This window comes from Bombina bombina, chromosome 4, assembly GCF_027579735.1.
Source record: "Bombina bombina isolate aBomBom1 chromosome 4, aBomBom1.pri, whole genome shotgun sequence".
Classification (NCBI taxonomy): domain Eukaryota; kingdom Metazoa; phylum Chordata; class Amphibia; order Anura; family Bombinatoridae; genus Bombina; species Bombina bombina.
This window is the reverse complement of record NC_069502.1, coordinates 578,426,150-578,442,005: the sequence shown is the minus strand read 5'-3', so window position 1 is coordinate 578,442,005 and position 15,856 is coordinate 578,426,150. Positions and strand designations below refer to the sequence as shown.

General features: G+C 41.9%; 1 protein-coding gene across 1 annotated transcript in view; it reads right to left on the bottom strand.

The window, feature by feature from the left end:
- MANEA (mannosidase endo-alpha) overlaps positions 1-15,856 on the bottom strand; it is a 138,813-nt gene that overhangs the window by 65,700 nt on the left and 57,257 nt on the right. The window contains exon 3 of the mRNA XM_053710554.1: positions 44-153. Within this exon, the coding sequence (XP_053566529.1) occupies positions 44-153 (110 nt within the window). The remainder of the gene's footprint in view (positions 1-43; positions 154-15,856) is intronic.

The window sequence follows — 15,856 nt, the reverse complement described above, 5'->3', positions numbered from 1 at the left end:
AAAATTAGCATGAAAATATAATGCAATATTTAGCTCAACTTACCTTGAGCCCATATTTCTGAGCACTGTCCAAAATAGCTGGTACAAGATCATCAGTTGGTTCTCCATTGTCATCACTCTTTCCCGGGGGATACCACGATAGAGATATTACACCTAAGATAAAATAGAATTCACAGGATTTTAGTTTTATTTTGAGGAGGAGAAAATAGAAAGGAGATGGTAGAAAAAGAACGATGAGGAAGAAGAAATAAGAAAACATAATTCCATTTGGAAGTAAAATGACAAGGATTTAGTAAAAACCTTCTACCAATAGCAGTAAAGAAAAACCTGCATTTTTAATTTGTTTTCAACTTTGTCTTGTTCCAGTCATGCGTGGCATAAACGATCAGTATGGAATCTTTGAGAGTGCACAATACTAAGGGGTTAAATCATATGGGGTAAGGCATATAAGGTTAAGTGTGTGTGTGAGTGATATGTTTTACACACGTGCACCCACACACCATGAAAATATATTTTTGCCTTTAAATTTAGCTCCTTCAATTTAAACAACATTCTCAGTATGCTCACACCTTGGTGTTCATAACCCCTTTGATATGCATGACGAGCTATGGTGGTCTTGCAGCAGTAATATCAACCATATATTTTTAACAAAAGTAAATAAAAACACATGGGGATTTGATATGCAAAGAAAAAAAAAAATCTGTTATGCCTAGAAACATAAAGTAAAGAAAGTTACAGGCAATCACTTTGCTAAGTGCTTTTATTTCTGTACTGCACAATAGTGGCTCTCTAACCTATATTATAGCCCCCAAAAGTCCTTATGGGTCCCTATTTCACATGTGGCTACCATTGGTGACAATTTAGTAAGGTGATCAAAGTAACAGCAGTGGTCACTGGGCATTTTCAATATTAGTTACTAAAATCTATGCAAAAATTATACATATTCAAGCGTTTGCCTTGAATTATAAATTTAATAATGGCACATTTTGAATCTGCTGGGCCTGCTGAAAAAAACAATATATAGATTTGTGTTGGTGACTCACTGAAATTTGACTTACAAAAGGGACTCTGAAGTAGAAGGTCCTTCCTTATAGGCAACTTCCACAGGGGAAAGGATATTTTCACAAGGTCTGTAAACCAAATTCTGCGAGGCCACTCTGGAGCAATTAGAATCACAGAAGCCTGCTTCTGTTTGACCCGGGCTATCACCCGAAGAAGGGGCAAACGGAGGGAACAGATAAATTAGACCGAAGTCCCACAGAACCGACAGAGCGTAGACCAGAGCTGCTTGTGGATGCTTTGATCTTGATCTGTATTTTGGAAGCTTGGCGTTTAGACGAAACGCTATTAGATCCAACTCTAGAACTCCACACCTGAGAGAGTTATCATTGGGAATACTGCCGGATGGAGAGCCCACTCCCCTGGATGAAAAGTTTGCCTGCTCAGATAATCCGCCTCCCAGTAGTCCACCCCTGGGATGTGGATGGCAGAGAGGTGCCAATTGTTAGACTCCACTGAAGAATGCGAGTCACCTCCTTCATAGCTAATGAGCTCAGAGTTCCTCCCTAGTGGTTGATATACGCCACCAAAGTTATGCTGGCCGATAAAAATCTGATAAACCGGACCAAAGCTAATGGAGGCCAAGCTATTAGAGCATTGTAGATGGCTTTCATCTCTAGGATATTTATGGAGAGGATGGCCGCCTCCTGAGATCAAGGACCCTGAGCTCTTAAGGAACTCCAAACTGCTCCCCAACCCGAAAGGCTTGCATCCGTGGTCACAATCTCCCAAGATGGTCACAGAAAGCATGTACCCTGGGACAGAAGATCCTGGGAGATCCACCAGGACAGAGAGTCTCTCGTTTGGGAGTCTAGAATTATCCTCTGAGATGGGTCTAAGTGGTCTCCATTCCATTGTCTGAGCATGCATAACTGTAGAGGTCTCAAATGGAAACGAGCAAACGGAATAATGTCCATGGCAGCTACCATTAGACCAATTACTTCCATACACAGAGCTATTGAAGGACGGACAGAGGACTGAAGAGACAGATAAGAAGCAAGAATTTGGGATTTTCTGGAGATTGAGTCTGATTGTCCCCAAAAAACATACTCTGGTATTTGGCATCAACAAGCTCTTTTCTAGATTCACCTTCCATCCGTGGGAACGTAGAATTGACAACAGAGAGTCTATATTGGAATTTGCTAAATGAAAAGATGGCGTCTGAACCAAGATATCGTCCAGGTAAGGAGCCACCACAGTTCCTATAGATCTGACCACCTCCAGAAGAAACCCTAGAACCATCGTAAAAATTTGAGGAGCAGTGGCAAGGCTGAATAGAAGGGCAACAAATTGGAAGTGTTTGTCCAGAAAGGCAAACTGCAGGAATTGGAAATGTTCTCTGTAAATAGGAACATGAATGTAAGATTCCTTCAGGTCTATGGAGGTCATGAATTGACGTTCCTGAACTAAAGGGAGAATAGAATTAATAGTCTCCAATTTGAAGGACGGAGCCTTGAGAAATTTGTTGAGACGCTTGAGGTCTAAAATGGGTCGAAAAGTTCCCTCTTTCTTGGGAACCACAAATAGGTTGGAATAAAATCCTTGACCCTGTTCTGCCAGAGGAACTGGGACAATCACTCCCAGAAAAGCTAGATCCCTTATGCAGTTTAAGAAAGCTTCTCTCTTTACCTGGTTTGTAGATAACCTTGACAGGAGGAATCTGTCACTGGCGAGGGACCAGATTTGAATCCTATCCTGTATCCATGGGAGACTACTTACACTGCCCAAGGGTCTGGGACATCGCAAATCCAAGCATGCCCCCCCCCCACTTGATCCAAGACTGGATTGGGGGCGGCACCTTCATGCTGACTTAGACTCAGAGGAAGTTTTCTTGGATTGTTTACCTTTATTCCATGTCTGACTAGACCTCCATGAGGTCTTGGATTGCTCAGTTTTGGAAAAAGGAAGAGATGATTTTTGTCCCTTGAAGTTACGAAAGGAATGAAAATTAGAATTTTGGCAACCCTTGGGTCTACCTTTCTTGTCCTGAGGAAGAAAGGCTCCCTTTCCACCAGTAACTGTGGAAATGATTTCAGCCAAACTAGGACCAGAAAAAGTCTTGCCCTTAAAGGGCAGAGACAGAAGCTTGGACTTGGATGCTACATCAGCCGACCAATAATTTAGCCATAGGGCTCTGCGAGATAGAACGGCAAAGCTAGAAATCTTTGCCCCCCCCCATAGGGTCCTTAAATGAAGAGCTATTCTCCATAGGAATACTGCTTTTCTTGGCTAGAGAGAATATAGTGCCCTCTACATTAGGAACAGTGCGACAAAGATCACACACAGAGTCTGCAACAGGAAACATCTTTTTAAAAACAGGAGACTGTGGAAAAGGAACACCAGGCTTCTCCCATTTCGGAGCTATAATGTCAGACATGCGATCTGGAATAGGAAAAACCTCTAAAAAACTGCAGAAGGAGTGTTCGCCAAGCTACTATATCAATCTCCTAACTAATCCTAAAACCCCCTCATTAGGATAAAAAATAGATAAAAAAAAAACACAAAATGTAAGTAGGAGAGCATAGAGAGCTAAAAATTTAAGGCAACAGAGTGATATATAAATAACAATTTATTAGAAAACAATTAATATAAAAAATTGATTATAGAGCATACGCAAGTAGGATCGCATGTCTCCGATAAAAAGTCAGAACAGGGGGCGTGTCCGGACGACGACCATACCAGACCACATTTTCTGCAGCTCCTAATGAGATCTCATTGTCTGGCAGTTTATTAAGATTACTATTGAGCTCTGGATGTTACACATTTGCTCATCTGATAGAGGAAGCTTTTCTGAAGAGATAGATATGCTTACTGCGCAATATACGAGTATTGAGCCCAGTTCCGAACAATTATAATCTTAGGTGGGGCCTAGTGCCGAGAAGTCAAGCCCCTTCCCTACCTCCTGGGAGTGACCTTATCCAGCACATATCAGACTACTCGATGATATAGCAAAACTATTATACAACATGGAGGAGCAGTGTAAACTTATACATGTTTTGCTGCTACGATTTGAATCCAAAATGGATGACTACATGGAGGACCTTGCAGCTACCATAAGAAACTTGAGCCGGAAAGCAGCCTTACCGATGACGTCTCAGCAACAGCCATCGGAACTTTACCCTGAGATAGTCTGCAAGGGCGCTCCAGCTAACTGCAAAGGAATAGATGTACCTGAGGTAATGCATCACACCGCCATCCGATCTTCAGGAAACAACACGACCAGGGATTTCAGTGTGGTGTTCCTACAAAGTCCGGTCACAGAGATCTTTTACTTACCTCTACTTGACCCATGCTTCAGGAGTGACGTGGATGTACATGCCTTAGCTTTGTCCTGGGGCCGGGGGGTTGCGGCCGACTCCCGTGGCCTAGGGCTGCCATACACTGAGTTACCCTATTTTGAGGAGGCTACGAAGTCCCAGAGTGTCCCAGCTAATCAATGTTGCAAGCCTTAATTACCATTATCCTCAGTACAAGCAAAATTAGCTAATATTGGATGGCACTAAAGCTTTGTATTATCTATCTGGGCTAAATCAAAATGATTAACCCTTAAACGAGTCTCCTCTAATTTATGAGAGTTCTGCTACTCCCTAACAATTAATGTAAGTACCTAATTACACGCAATAGCGCAATACTGGTCTAACTTATATTTCCTTCACTTGGATTTGAAGGAAAGTTGATATGGGCTAGCAAATATCAAATATTAGATACATCCAGTCATTAAAACGCCAGTGTCTCCTTTGGCCAATCCTTTGGCAGCTACATACATGTTCTAATATAGCTATTTCTGTAGTCCTGCCAAACCCATATATTCATTCAAATATATCCATTCAAACACATGGCCACACTCTAGGAATTCGATATATATTACACTATGCTCTAATATCTGTAGTCTATTTCATGTGACTCTGTTGGTTATCTGTGTTATTTTATTACCAAGTTATATCTCAATGCGGCATATTGGCTATATGTTAATTTTGTGCAAAAACCTTCCTTCCCTTAGCCGGCAAGGGTTGGAGGGACTCTGAATAATAATTTGAGCAATAATACTCACAACGCCTTAGGCATTCTATAACATATAATACTTGCTGAGAAGTCGCTATCAGTTGCATCGGTATTCTAACTTAGCTAGTGAAGGTACATCTGTAATATGTAGGCAGAGTTTATTGCTTAACAGCAAATGTATCATTATATTCTTGTACATGAAGATATATGAATATACTCCCATTGTTGTTATTGTTAAAATATCAGTTACTTATTTATAGTGTAGGGGGAGCTCCTATATTCCCAGTAGTAAGGCTGGGTTATTTAGAGAGCGGCTTTGGTCCGCTATTCCAATCTATTTCTGGTCACGAATCTTCTTAACATATTGATGGTCACTTTGTTATATCGGTGGCTATAAAACAGAGATTTATATTTATATAAATTGTACCGTTTAAGTTTTCTAAGTCTATCACTTTAATATGTAAAATGGGCTAAAACATGCATTGTCAGATACAATTAACATGTTATGTTTATCGGCTAGATTACGAGTTTTACGTTATGGGTGAAAAAGCAGCGTTATGGATCTTTTTCACTACCGCTGGTATTACAAGTTTTGCAGGTACAGCTGTCCCGCACACTTTTTTGGCCGTAACGCAACGTAACTACCACAGCGTCAAAAAGTCATTTTTCAATGGGACTTCCACAGCGCCGGTATTACGAGTTTGGCTGTTCGGCCAAAACGTGAGCGGTACAGCCTATACCGTCAAGATCCATACCGTAAACTGAAAGTCAGTAATATAAACATAAAACTCATAACTAAAGTGCTAAAAAGTATACTAACACCCATAAACTACCTATTAGCCCCTAAACCGAGGCCCTCCCGCATTGCAAACACTAAAATAAAATTATTAACCCCTAATCTGCCACTCCGGACATCGCTGCCACTAAAATAAATTATTAACCCCTATTCCACCGTTCTCCCGCATTGCAAACACTAGTTAAATATTATTAACCCCTAATCTGTAGTCCCTAACATCGCCGCAACCTACATTACTGTTATTAACACCTAATCTGCTGCCCCCAAAATTGCTGCCACTATACTAAAGATATAAACACCTAAACCTAACCCCCACTAACTTTAATATAATTAAAATACATCTAAATAAAAATTACTATCATTAACTAAATAATTCCTATTTAAAACTAAATACTTACCTGTAAAATAAACCCTAAGCTAGCTACAATATAACTAATATTTACACTGTATCTAGCTTTTAGGTTTTATTTGCATTTCACAGGCAAGTTTGTATTTATTTTAACTAGGTAGAATAGATAGTAAATAGTTATTAACTATTTACTAACTACCTAGCTAAAATAAATAAATTTACCTATAAAAAAAACCTAACCTGAGTTACACTAACACCTAACCTTACACTACAATTAAATAAACATTAATTAAATACAATTAACTAAATTACAAAAAAATAAACACTAAATTACACAAAATAAAAAATAAAGTATCAAATATTTAAACTAATTACACCTAATCTAATAGCTCTATCAAAATAAAAAAGACCCCCCAAAATAAAAAAAAATAAAAAAACCTAGCCTAAACTAAACTGCCAATTGCCCTTAAAAGGGCCTTTACGGGGAATTGCCCCAAATAAATCAGCTCCTTTACCTGTAAAAAAAATACAAACAACCCCCAACAGTAAAACCCACCACCCACACAACCAACCCCCGAAATAAAATCCTATCTAAAAAAACCTAAGCTCCCCATTGCCCTGAAAAGGGCATTTGGATGGGCATTGCCCTTAACAGGGCATTTAGCTCCTTTTCAGCCCAAACCCTAAGCTAACAATAAAACAAACCCAATAAACCCTTAAAAAAACCTAACACTAACCCCCGAAGATCCACTTACAGTTTTTGAAGACCGGACATCCATCCTCATCCAAGCGGGCCGAGCTCTTCATCCAAGCGGGCCGAGCTCTTCATCCAAGCGGGCCGAGCTCTTCATCCAAGCGGGCCGAGCTCTTCATCCAAGCGGGCCGAGCTCTTCATCCAAGCGGGCCGAGCTCTTCATCCAAGCGGGCCGAGCTCTTCATCCAAGCGGGCCGAGCTCTTCATCCAAGCGGGCCGAGCTCTTCATCCAAGCGGGCCGAGCTCTTCATCCAAGCGGGCCGAGCTCTTCATCCAAGCGGGCCGAGCTCTTCATCCAAGCGGGCCGAGCTCTTCATCCAAGCGGGCCGAGCTCTTCATCCAAGCGGGCCGAGCTCTTCATCCAAGCGGGCCGAACTCTTCATCCAAGCGGGCCGAACTCTTCATCCAAGCGGGCCGAACTCTTCATCCAAGCGGGCCGAACTCTTCATCCAAGCGGGCCGAACTCTTCATCCAAGCGGCCCAAAGTCTTCATCCAAGCGGCCCAAAGTCTTCATCCAAGCGGCCCAAAGTCTTCATCCAAGCGGCCCAAAGTCTTCATCCAGGCGGCATCTTCTTTCTTCATCCATCCGGATTGGATCAGCCAATAGGATTGAAGCTTAAAGGGACACTGAACCCAAATTTTTTCTTTTTTAATTCAGAAAGAGCGTGCAATTTTAAGCAACTTTCTAATTTACTACTATTATCAATTTTTCTTCGTTCTCTTGCTATCATTATTTGAAAAAGAAGGTATCTAAGATTTTTTTTGGTTTCAGTACTCTGGACAGCACTTTTTTATTGGTGGATGAATGTATCCGCCAATCAGCAAGGACAACCCAGGTTTTTCACCAAAAATGGGCCGGGATCTAAACTTACATTCTTGCATTTCAAATAAAGATACCAAGAGAATGAAGAAAATTTGATAATAGGAGTAAATTAGAAAGTTGCTTAAAATTTCATGCTCAATCTGAATCACGAAAGAAAAATTTTGGGTACAGTGTCCCTTTAATCCTATTGGCTGATTGAATCAGCCAATAGTATTTTTTCACCTTTGATTCCAATTGGCTGATAGAATTCTATCAGCCAAAAGGAATTCAAGGGACGCCATCTTGGATGACGTCCCTTAAAGGAACCTTCATTTTTTGTTAGCCGTCGTCAGAAGAGGATGCTCCGCGACGGATGTCTTCAAGATGGAGCTGCTCCACGCTGTCTGGATGAAGACTTCGGCCCGCTAGGATGAAGACTTCTGCCGCTTCGTTGAGGATGGATGTCCTGTCTTCAAAAACTGTAAGTGGATCTTTGGTGGTTAGTGTTTTTTAAGGGTTTATTGGGTGGGTTTTAATTTTAGCTTAGGGTTTTGGCAGAAAAAGAGCTAAATGCCCTTTTAAGGGCAATGCCCATCCAAATGCCCTTTTCAGGGCAATAGGGAGCTTAGGTTTTTTAGATAGGATTTTATTTGGGGGGTTATACTGTTGGGGGTTGCTTGTATTTTTTTTACAGGTAAAAGCCGATTTCTTTTGAGAAATGCCCCGCAAAAACATAATTTATGCTTACCTGATAAATTCCTTTCTCCTGTAGTGTAGTCAGTCCACGGGTCATCCATTACTTATGGGATTATATCTCCTCCCCAACAGGAAGTGCAAGAGGATCACCCAAGCAGAGCTGCCATATAGCTCCTCCCCTCTACGTCATACCCAGTCATTCGACCGAAACCAAACGAGAAAGGAGAAACTATAGGGTGCAGTGGTGACTGGAGTTTAATTTAAAATTTAGACCTGCTGTAAAAAACAGGGCGGGCCGTGGACTGACTACACTACAGGAGAAAGGAATTTATCAGGTAAGCATAAATTATGTTTTCTCCTGTTAAGTGTAGTCAGTCCACGGGTCATCCATTACTTATGGGATACCAATACCAAAGCTAAAAGTACACGGATGACGGGAGGGACAGGCAGGATCTTTACACGGATGGAACCACTGCCTGTAGAACCTTTCTCCCAAAAACAGCCTCCGAAGAAGCAAAAGTGTCAAATTTGTAAAATTTTGAAAAAGTGTGAAGTGAAGACCAAGTTGCAGCCTTGCAAATCTGTTCAACAGAGGCCTCATTCTTAAAGGCCCAAGTGGAAGCCACAGCTCTAGTAGAATGAGCTGTAATCCTTTCAGGAGGCTGCTGTCCAGCAGTCTCATAGGCTAAACGTATTATGCTACGAAGCCAAAAAGAGAGAGAGGTAGCCGAAGCTTTTTGACCTCTCCTCTGTCCAGAATAAACGACAAACAGAGAAGAAGTTTGTCTAAAATCCTTAGTTGCCTGCAAATAAAATTTCAGGGCACGGACGACGTCCAGATTGTGCAGAAGTTGTTCCTTCTTTGAAGAAGGGTTAGGGTACAATGATGGAACAACAATCTCTTGATTGATATTCTTGTTAGTGACTACCTTAGGTAAGAACCCAGGTTTAGTATGCAGAACTACCTTGTCTGAATGAAAAATCAGATAAGGAGAATCACAATGTAAGGCCGATAACTCAGAGACTCTTCGAGCCGAGGAAATAGCCATTAAAAACAGAACTTTCCAAGATAACAGCTTGATATCAATGGAATGAAGGGGTTCAAACGGAACACCTTGCAGAACGTTAAGAACTAAGTTTAAGCTCCACGGCGGAGCAACAGTTTTAAACACAGGCTTAATCCTAGCCAAAAAAAAAGCCTGAACGTCTGGAACTTCTGACAGACGTTTGTGTAAAAGGATAGACAGAGCTGAGATCTGTCCCTTTAACGAACTAGCAGATAAGCCCTTTTCTAAACCTTCTTGTAGAAAAGACAATATCCTAGGAATCCTAACCTTACTCCATGAGTAACTCTTGGATTCGCACCAATATAAGTATTTACGCCATATTTTATGGTAAATTTTCCTGGTAACAGGTTTCCTAGCCTGTATTAAGGTATCAATCACTGACTCCGAGAATCCCCGCTTTGATAGAATCAAGCGTTCAATCTACATGCAGTCAGCCTCAGAGAAATTAGATTTGGATGTTTGAAAGGACCCTGAATCAGAAGGTCCTGTCTCAGAGGCAGAGACCATGGTGGACAGGACGACATGTCCACTAGATCTGCATACCAGGTCCTGCGTGGCCACGCAGGCGCTATTAGAATCATCGATGCTCTCTCCTGTTTGATTCTGGCAATCAATCGAGGAAGCATCGGGAAGGGTGGAAACACATAAGCCATGTTGAAAACCCAAGGTGCTGTCAGAGCATCTATCAGTACCGCTCCCGGGTCCCTAGACCTGGATCCGTAACAAGGAAGCTTGGTGTTCTGGCGAGACGCCATGAGATCCAGGTCTGGTTTGCCCCAATGATGAAGCAGTTGGGCAAACACCTCCGGATGAAGTTCCCACTCCCCCGGATGAAAAGTCTGGCGACTTAGGAAATCCGCCTCCCAGTTCTCCACGCCTGGGATGTGGATCGCTGACAGGTGGCAAGAGTGAGACTCTGCCCAGCGAATTATCTTTGAGACTTCCATCATCGCTAGGGAACTCCTTGTCCCTCCCTGATGGTTGATGTAAGCCACAGTCGTGATGTTGTCCGACTGAAACCTGATGAACCTCAGAGTTGCTAACTGAGGCCAAGCCAGAAGAGCATTTAAAACTGCTCTTAATTCCAGAATGTTTATTGGAAGGAGTCTCTCCTCCTGAGTCCATGATCCCTGAGCCTTCAGGGAATTCCAGACAGCGCCCCAACCTAGCAGGCTGGCGTCTGTTGTTACAATCGTCCAATCTGGCCTGCTGAAGGGCATCCCCCTGGACAGATGTGGCCGAGAAAGCCACCATAGAAGAGAATCTCTGGTCTCTTGATCCAGATTTAGCATAGGGGACAAATCTGAGTAATCCCCATTCCACTGACTTAGCATGCACAATTGCAGCGGTCTGAGATGCAGGCGTGCAAAAGGTACTATGTCCATTGCCGCTACCATTAAGCCGATTACCTCCATGCATTGAGCCACTGATGGGTGTTGAATGGAATGAAGGACACGGCAAGCATTTAGAAGTTTTGATAACCTGTCCTCTGTCAGGTAAATTTTCATTTCTACAGAATCTATAAGAGTCCCTAAGAAGGGAACTCTTGTGAGTGGCAATAGAGAACTCTTTTCTACGTTCACCTTCCACCCATGCGACCTTAGAAATGCCAGAACTAACTCTGTATGAGACTTGGCAGTTTGGAAACTTGACGCTTGTATCAGAATGTCATCTAGGTACGGAGCTACCGCTATTCCTCGCCAGAAGAGAGCCCAGAACCTTTGTAAAGATTCTTGGAGCTGTAGCTAACCCGAAGGGAAGAGCTACAAACTGGTAATGCCTGTTTAGGAAGGCAAACCTTAGATACCGGTAATGATCCTTGTGAATCGGTATGTGAAGGTAGGCATCCTTTAAATCCACTGTGGTCATGTATTGACCCTCTTGGATCATAGGTAAGATGGTCCGAATAGTTTCCATTTTGAACGATGGAACTCTTAGGAATTTGTTTAGGATCTTTAAGTCCAAGATTGGTCTGAAGGTTCCCTCTTTTTTGGGAACCACAAACAGATTTGAGTAAAACCCTTGTCCGTGTTCCGACCGCGGAACTGGGTGGATCACTCCCATTAGTAAAAGGTCTTGTACACAGCGTAGAAACGCCTCTTTCTTTATCTGGTTTGCTGACAACCTTGAAAGATGAAATCTCCCTTTTGGAGGAGAAGCTTTGAAGTCCAGAAGATATCACTGAGATATGATCTCTAACGCCCAGGGATCCTGGACATCTCTTGCCCAAGCCTGGGCGAAGAGAGAAAGTCTGCCCCCCACTAGATCCGTTTCCGAATCGGGGGCCCTCACTTCATGCTGTCTTAGGGGCAGCAGCAGGTTTTCTGGCCTGCTTGCCCTTGTTCCAGGACTGGTTAGGTTTCCAGCCCTGTCTGTAGCGAGCAACAGTTCCTTCCTGTCTTGGAGCGGAGGAAGTTGATGCTGCTCCTGCCTTGAAGTTACGAAAGGCACAAAAATTAGACTGTTTAGCCCTTGGTTTGGCCCTGTCTTGAGGCAGGGCATGGCCCTGACCTCCAGTAATGTCAGCGATAATTTCTTTCAAACCGGGCCCGAATAAAGTCTGCCCTTTGAAAGGAATGTTAAGCAATTTAGATTTAGAAGTCACATCGGCTGACCAGGATTTAAGCCACAGCGCCCTACGCGCTTGAATGGCGAATCCGGAGTTCTTAGCCGTGAGTTTAGTTAAGTGTACTACGGCATCAGAAATAAATGAATTAGCTAGCTTAAGGACTTTAAGCTTGTCTATAATCTCATCCAATGGAGCTGTGCTAAGGGTCTCTTCCAGAGACTCAAACCAGAATGCCGCCGCAGCCGTGACAGGCGCAATGCATGCAAGGGGTTGTAATATAAAACCTTGCTGAACAAACATTTTCTTAAGGTAACCCTCTAACTTTTTATCCATTGGATCTGAAAAAGCACAGCTATCCTCCACCGGGATAGTGGTGCGCTTAGCCAGAGTAGAAACTGCTCCCTCCACCTTAGGGACCGTCTGCCATAAGTCCCGTGTGGTGGCGTCTATTGGAAACATTTTTCTAAATATAGGAGGGGGTGAAAAAGGCACACCGGGTCTATCCCACTCCTTGTTAACAATTTCTGTAAGCCTTTTAGGTATAGGAAAAACGTCAGTACACGCCGGTACCGCAAAATATTTATCCAGCCTACATACTTTCTCTGGAATTGCAACCGTGTTACAATCATTCAGAGCCGCTAATACCTCCCCTAGTAATACACGGAGGTTCTCAAGCTTAAATTTAAAATTTGAAATGTCTGTTTGTGACGCAGTATCAGACATGGCTCTATTATTATCAGCGCACTCTGTTCTTACCCCAGAGTGATCGCGTTTACCCCTAAATTCTGGCAATTTAGATAGTACTTCAGTCATAACATTAGCCATGTCTTGCAAAGTGATTTGTATGGGCCGCCCTGATGTACTTGGCGCCACAATATCACGCACCTCCTGAGCGGGAGGCGAAGGTACTGACACGTGAGGAGAGTTAGTCGGCATAACTTCCCCCTCGTTGTCTGGTGATAATTTCTTTACATGTGCAGATTGGCTTTTATTTAAAGTAGCATCAATGCAATTAGTACACAAATTTCTATTGGGCTCCACATTGGCCTTTAAACATAGTGAACAAAGAGATTCATCTGTGTCAGACATGTTTAAACAAACTAGCAATGAGACTAGCAAGCTTGGAAATACTTTTCTAAATAAATTTACAAGCAATATAAAAAACGCTACTGTGCCTTTAAGAAGCACAAAAAACTGTCACAGTTGAAATAACAATGAACCAAAATAGTTATAGCAACCAATTTTTCACAGTAAATGTATTAAGTTAGCAAAGGATTGCACCCCCCAGCAAATGGATGATTAACTCCTTAATACCCAAAAAACGGATAACAATTTAATATTAACGTTTTTATCACAGTCAAAACACACTATCACAGGTCTGCTGTGAGTGATTACCTCCCTCAAAACTAGTTTTGGAGACCCCTGAGCTCTGTAGAGACATTCTGGATCATGGAGGAAGAAATAGGAAGACTGTGACTAAATTTTTACTGCGCAATAAAGCGCTAAAATAGGCCCCTCCCACTCATATTACAACAGTGGGGAAGCTCAGTAAACTGATTTTATTCAGAAACAAACGACAGCCATGTGGTAAAAATCATGCCCATAAAGTTTTATCACCAAGTACCTCAGAAAAAACGATTAACATGCCAGTAAACGTTTTAAAAATGAAATTATGAAATGTTATTAATAAGCCTGCTGCTAGTCGCTTTCACTGCAGTGTAGGCTCAAATATTACTTAAATATAGACAGTATTTTATTAGTGAAATTCCATTCCCCAGAAATACCTCAGAGTATACATACATACATATCAGCCTGATACCAGTCGCTACTACTGCTTTTAAGGCTGCACTTACATTACATCGGTATTAGCAGTATTGCAACATACCTCCTTGCAGGTGAACCCTGCCTGCTATCCCCTGTTCTGAAGTTAACTCACTCCTCAGAATGGCCGAGAACAGCAAGTGGATCTTAGTTACGACCGCTAAGATCATAGACAAACTCAGGTAGATTCTTCTTCTAAAGCTGCCTGAGAAAAAACAACACACTCCGGTGCCGTTTAAAATAACAAACTTTTGATTGAAGAAATAAAAAACTAAGTTTAACAACCACAGTCCTCTCACACATCCTATCTATTAGTTAGGTGCAATAGAATGACTGGGTATGACGTAGAGGGGAGGAGCTATATGGCAGCTCTGCTTGGGTGATCCTCTTGCACTTCCTGTTGGGGAGGAGATATAATCCCATAAGTAATGGATGACCCGTGGACTGACTACACTTAACAGGAGAAAGGCCTTTTAAGGGCTATTGGTAGTTTAGTTTAACCCTTTGAGTGCTAATGACGGCTCTGAGTCGTCACAGAGTTTCCCACTCTGGTGATAACGACGGCTCAGAGCCGTCACTAGCACTCTCCCACCTTGAGGGAGATCTGGGGGCTCCCACCCCGGCGATCGTGCCTGTAGAGTGACAGGCATCGCTGGGGCTTCCCGTTTTGCGTGGGGATGTCACGCGCAATAACGTGATGACGTCACCGCGCAACTTTATTTATACTTAACAATGTTAAGTATAGGAGCAGGGGAATGCTGCTTAGAAGCCTGTCTCTCAGGCATCTAAGCAGCTACAAACTCCCAAGACCCACCTTTGGAATGGTAACCTTAAAACATTTTTGTTCAAAAAATAAAAAAAAACTTTAAAAATCTTAGCACCCAGGTGGGAAAGTGCTTAGCACTTAAAGGGTTAAGCTAGGGTTTTGTTATTTTGGGGGGGGCTTTTTTATTTTGATAGGGCTATTAGATTAGGTGTAATTAGTTTTAATTTTAAATATTTGATAATTTTTTTATTTTTATATTTTTTTATTTTGTGTAATTTAGTGTTTGTTTGTTTTTGTAGTTTAGTTAATTGTATTTAATTAATGTAATTTATTTAATTTTAGTGTAAGGTTAGGTGTTAGTTTAACTCAGGTTAAGTTTTATTTTACAGGTAACTTTGTATTTATTTTAACTAGGTAGCTAGTAAATAGTTAATAAATATTTACTAACTAATCTACCTAGTTCAAATAAATACAAAGTTACCTGTAAAATAAAAATAAAACCTAAGATAGTTACAATGTAACTATTAGTTATATTGTAGCTAGTTTAGAGTTTATTTTACAGGTAAGTATTTAGTCTTAAAAAGGAATTATTTAGTTATTAATTTTAAATTTTATTCAGATTTATTTAATTATGTTCAAGTTAGTGGGTGTTAGGGTTAGAATTTAGGGGTTAATAACTTTGGTATAGTGGCAGCGAAATTGGGGGCGGCAGATTAGGGGTTAATAAATGTAGGTATGTGGCAGCGATGTTGGGGTGGCAGATTAGGGGTTAATAAGTGTAGGTAGCGACGACACTGGGGCAGCAGATTAGGGGTTAATAAGTATTATGTAGTTGTCAGCGATGTTAGGGTGGCAGATTTGGGGTTAATAAGTATAATGTAGGTGGTGGTGATGTCGGGGGCGGCAGATATTGGGTGTTTAGACTCGGGGTTTATGTTAGGGTGTTAGGTGTAAACATAACTTTTCTTTCCCCATAGGAATCAATGGGGCTGCGTTACACAGCTTTACGCTCCTTTATTGCAGGCGTTAGGCTTTTTTTTCCGCCGGCTCTCCCCATTGATGTCTATGGGGAAATCGTGCACGAGCACGTAAACCAGCTCAAAGCAGCGCCGGTATCTGAGTGAGTTATGGAGCTCAATTTTGCTCAATGCTCACATATTGCCTGCTAACGCCA